This window comes from Propithecus coquereli, unplaced genomic scaffold (assembly GCF_000956105.1).
Source record: "Propithecus coquereli isolate 6110/MARCELLA unplaced genomic scaffold, Pcoq_1.0 Scaffold10, whole genome shotgun sequence".
In the NCBI taxonomy this organism is placed as follows: Eukaryota; Metazoa; Chordata; class Mammalia; order Primates; family Indriidae; genus Propithecus; species Propithecus coquereli.
In genome coordinates this window covers 6,811,590-6,816,794 of record NW_012133858.1, presented here as the reverse complement: position 1 = coordinate 6,816,794, position 5,205 = coordinate 6,811,590, and the positions used below count along the sequence as shown (strand labels likewise).

General features: G+C 37.5%; 1 protein-coding gene across 2 annotated transcripts in view; it reads left to right on the top strand.

Annotated features, from left to right (window-relative positions):
- Positions 1-5,205, top strand: part of OSBPL11 (oxysterol binding protein-like 11) — an 81,559-nt gene that overhangs the window by 35,629 nt on the left and 40,725 nt on the right. Inside the window, exon 6 of one of the 2 annotated variants that reach the window (XM_012642318.1) lies at positions 4,828-4,867. In XM_012642318.1, the coding sequence (XP_012497772.1) occupies positions 4,828-4,867 (40 nt within the window). Of the gene's footprint in view, positions 1-4,665; positions 4,868-5,205 lie in introns of both variants that reach the window. The other variant, XM_012642310.1, reaches the window with a different exon arrangement.

The window sequence follows — 5,205 nt, the reverse complement described above, 5'->3', positions numbered from 1 at the left end:
ATACTCATGGCTGTTCTTTGATACTGCACCAAAACTTGACAACTGGTAGTTTCCTAAATGTTAGATGCAATGTGAGATCTAAATACTTATCAGTGAACTTTTTGTATTTTGTTACATGAAAATCCATTGGTTGGTCCTGTACTTTGAATGGATCTTTAACCTATGCATGATTGTGTAACATAATACATTCATTAGTCATTTGGGAGATATTAGTTCATAGAGTTATATAGGTCTTATAAATATTGGTTCCTTTTATTATTATACAGTATCTAAAATTCATGTTTATTAACATCCCCCCCAATCTCATCAGAAAAGGCTTTCAGTATTCGAAAGCTGTCAAGCCTATAGTGACAGATAAAGGCTTTCCAAAATTGTAATTTTCATTTTAAAGCTCAGTTTTTTTTCTTTTTTTTGTGACTGGGTCTCATTCTGTCACTGAGGCTGGAGTGCAGTAGTGCCGTCATAGCTCACTCACTGTAGCTTCAAATTCCTGGACTCAGGTGATCTTCTTGTCTCAGCCTTCCACGTGGCTAGGCCTGGCTAGGACTATATAGGTGCGCACCACCACGCCTGGCTAATTTTTTTCTTTGTAAAGATGGGGTCTTGCTATGTTTCCCAGGTTGGTCTCGAACCCTGGCCTTGAGTGATCATCCTGCCTCGGCCTCCCAAAGTTAAAGCTCAAATTTTATATTGGTAACAAATAATGTCAGTTGGTTTTTTGTTTTGTTTTGTTTTGTTTTGAAATGACAGGCTCATTTTCTTCAATTTTTAGAAAATGTCTACCACATACTCCCAACCCTGAATATGCATAGTTTTTGTCAGTCATTTTTTCACATCAGAATGGTAATCTGTGAAAAAAAATGGGACAGTTCAGCCTGCAACTCAGTCACACAAGTGCTTTTCCTCTAGGCAAGCTCTGTACTTCAGTATGCAGCAGAAGTGCTTTGTGTGTACTTCATTTTTCACATAGAGAATTTTAAAAAAACGTACTCAAGAGTCAGGATATAGTAAATCTAATTATTCTTGCTGCTTTTTCAAGGACATTCTTAAGTAAAACTGGCTTTTTTCTTCTGTGAGTGCATAGCAGGTGAAGAATATAGTGACCACTAGTAGGATTGTTCTCACTAGCATTCTAGGAGTTTTACCCACTATTGCTTTTGTACCCTCAATGCAAATGTCATTACAGTGAAAAAGGCAAATAACTTTTTAGAATTATTATGAAAGTGGCTAGGTACGGTGGCTCACACCTATAATCCTAGCACTCTGGGAGGCTGAGGTGAGCCGATCGTTTGAGCTCAGGAGTTCAAGACCAGCCTAAGCAAGAGCGAGACCCTGTCTCTACTAAAAATAGAAAGAAATTGGCCAAACAACTAAAAATAGAAAAAATTAGCTGGGCATGGTGGCGCATGCCTGAGGCTGAGGCAGGTAGATCGCTTGAGCCCAGCAGTTTCAGGTTGCTGTGAGCTAGGCTGACACCACGCACGGCACTCTACCCCAGGCAAGAGAGTGAGACTCTGTCTCAAAAAAAAAGAATTATTATGAAAGTATTTTGACTTCAAAGACCATCTGAAAGGAATCCTAAGAAGTCTGCAGAGCACGCTTTGAGAATTACTGTTCTAGAATTATCCAGGTCCAGGAGGTTGCCATGCAAAGATGTAATTCACAGTGAGTTTGAAAGGAACATTTTAGTCAAAGTCCACGGGTAAATCTAGTGTTAGGTTAAGTAACAGCCCGCAAAAGCAATTGACTCTTGGGAATAGTGTAATATTGTGCTTGAACACGTATTACAAAAGCTTTACCTAATTAAAATTATCTACTTTAATATTTACTGTTTATTACTAGTGCTGTTTATCAGTTCACTCCATTTTCAGTGCATGCTTCATGCTGGTACTGTGCTATAGCCTGAGCTCCTGGGCTTAGATGACCAGTCTAGTAAGTAAGACAGACAATTAAAACACAAGTGATTAAAATCATGGTTCTAATCTGATTTTCAAACAAACTAGATGCTACCTGAATGATATACTACTGTTAACCATAATTGCCATATCTTAGCTACAAAACATAGGTTAACCAAGTTTTCAGCTTTTCTGAAGTTTTCTTAAGGAAATGTTTTTTGTTTTTTGTTTTTTTTGAGACAGAGTCTTGCTCTGTTGCCCAGGCTAGAGTGCCATGGCATCAGCTGAGCTCACAGCAACCTCAAACTCTTAGGCTCAAGTGATTCTCCTGCCTCAGCCTCCCAAGTAGCTGAGACTACAGGCATGTGCTACCACACCCAGCTAATTGTTTCTTTTTTAATTGCCTGGCTAATTTTTACTATTTTTTAGTAGAGATGGGGTCTCACTCTCGCTCAGGCTGGGTCTTGAACTCCTGACCTCAAGCGATCCTCCCACCCTGGCCTCCCAGAGTACTAAAATTACAAGTGTGAGCCACTGCGCCCAGCCAAGGGCTATAACCAAGGAACTGGTTTTATAGTGCCAGGAACAATCACTAAAACGGTTTCACAAATCACTTTTCTATTTCTTTGAATAAATGTGATCAACTTGTTTGTTTGTTTTGTAGAAAGCCATTATCAAATTTTAACACTTACACTATAATTATATTTTAAAGTTTGTTTTTTCTAGCCAAGAATATCACTTTCTTAGACCTCTTCATTTGTAGCATCAGTGCTAGCAGGTGGCTTCTTTGGGCCTTTTGCACAAAGAAACACACTTTGTCTTTTCAAGTGTTGTTATATTATAACTTCTGATTATGCTGTAAATATCTTAGGTAAGATTTTTTTCCTTTATTAAACTTTTGTTGGCTTATAACATATAAAAAAGTACACAAATCCTAAGTGTATGTCTTTATGTAATTTCCATGTAATTTCTCCTGAATCAAGAAATTAAATGTTACCGATAGCCGAGAAGATACTTTCATGCCTCTCTGTCACCACACCCTTCCTCCCTATCCTGACTTCTTAACCCAATAGGTTTGTTTTGCCTATTTTTGAAATTTCTAAAACTGGAGTCATATATTATGTACTCCTTTGGGTATGGCTTCTTTTCAGTCCACAGTATATGTTTGAGATTTACTTATGATGCTAAATATAGCTGTTCCTTTCTTTTCATTGCTATATAATATTCCTTGTATGAGTATGCCATATTTTTTATCCATTTTAGTGTTGTTGGACATTTGAGTTGATGAACATGTGTATGTATATCTGTTGGTTACATAGCTGAGAGTGTAATAATTATGTCATAAATTATATTTATTAATATTTAGATCTAGTAGATATTACCAAACAGTATTCCAAAGTGGTTGTATCTATTCCTAAATTTGGATTATTGAGAGGTAGTCCCCAAATTTATGTACAAAAACATTTATACACACACAAAGCACACATATGCATATATAGATACCTTCATATCAACACTTCTCTTTTAAAACCTTTTTTTTTCTGGGAAAGGTAAAATGTTTGATCCTTATCTATGGTGCATATTTTCAGGGGTTGTTTCATGTATGACACATTTCATTTGCTTAGTGGGATCATTTTGCATATCTCTTTCATTAGCCCTCTGATGAACTGTATTAAAAGTCACCTGGAACAGAGCCTCTGAAAACTAAGTCTGTCTGCTATAGAGTTTCTTTGTCTTTTCTTTTCTTTCTTTCTTTTTTTTTTTTTTTTGAGACAGAAACTCACTCTGTCACCCAGGCTAGAGTGCTGTGGTGTCAGCCTAGCTTACAGCAACCTCAAACTACTGGGCTCAAGCGATCACTCCTGCCTCAGCCTTCCAAGTAGCTGGGACTACGGGTGTGTGCCACCACTCGTGGCTATTTTTTTCTATTTTTAGTAGAGATTGGGCTGGTCTTGCTCAGGCTGGTCTTGAACCCCTGAGCTCAAGCAATCCACCTGGCTTGGCTTCCCAGAGTGCTGGGATTATAGGCGTGAGCCACCGGGCCTGGCTTGCTATGGAGTTTCTATGTGAATTAAACTAGTGTTTAAAGGATGGGCAATTTAAGACCCTTCTGCTTACAACTGAAAGTAATTAAGCATCATACATACAGTTTTCATCTAAAAAAAATTGGGTGGCTTATCAGTGACTGTTATTCCATTGGCTCTGTTAGGAAAAGTAGACAGGGCTCCTAAACAAAGCAGAGTGTATTAAACTCTTTTAACCTGAAAAGCTTATATCCAGTACTTGCTCCAAAATCAGCCTGATAGGACCAGGAAGTTAGGTTGGGAAAGAGGAAGCAGGTAAACCATCCTGTTCTCAATGTAGGTTCAAATAGAGCCTGATAAAAGGTGTGAAAATAAAGTGGTTGAGAGCCCAGACTGGAAATTAATTTTACTTTAGAATGAAATGTTTAATGCTGCTGTGAAAAGATGTTTTGGACTGTTTATTTCTGATGATTTTTGTAAATATAGTACTGTTAATAAAAAGTGGCAAATCTTTTGAGCTTTGTTGCTCCCAGAGAAAAATTGTAGCTGCCTAAGGTCAGTCTTTTGCTCAGTTGATAAGCACCATTAAATCCTCACTAATTGAAAATAGCCAAACAAACATAAGATAGATTTCTAAGCCTAATATGTCTTTAAAAATGCCTCAGAAGCTGAAATAGTAATTAAAATGGCAACTGTATGTATATGGAAGTCATGAGTGGGCCCCACAGAATTGTTGTTTTTCTTAGATGATGTCTCATGCTGAAGGACAACAAAGAGACTTAATTAGACGAATTGAATGCCTTCCTACTTCTGGCCATCTTAGTTCCTTGGACCAGGATCTCTTAATGCTCAAAGCTACTTCCATGGCAACTATGAACTGCTTAAATGACTGCTTTCATATTCTCCAGCTGCAGCATGCGTCACATCAGAAGGGCTCATTGCCTTCAGGTGAGTCATAGATGAAAGGTAGGACTTAACATGAGGGCCAAAAGATGGAAAGGACTGCACTTGTAATTCTAACTTCAGAAAATCTTGATTAAAACAAACAAACAAACAAAAAAAACTCAGAAAACCAGTGAGCCTCTTTTTTTTTAATTATCACATTAATGTACAAATTCATTCTAATTGTGTCTTTTTTGAATCTAAAATGATTTTAGGACTAATATCTGATCTCATTGAATATTCCCTTACAGACCTCAAACTGAACATGTCAACAACTGAACTCAAAACCCACATCTCTTGTATTTCTGTTAAAATTAGTGGCATCATTATCCATCTGTCTGTCC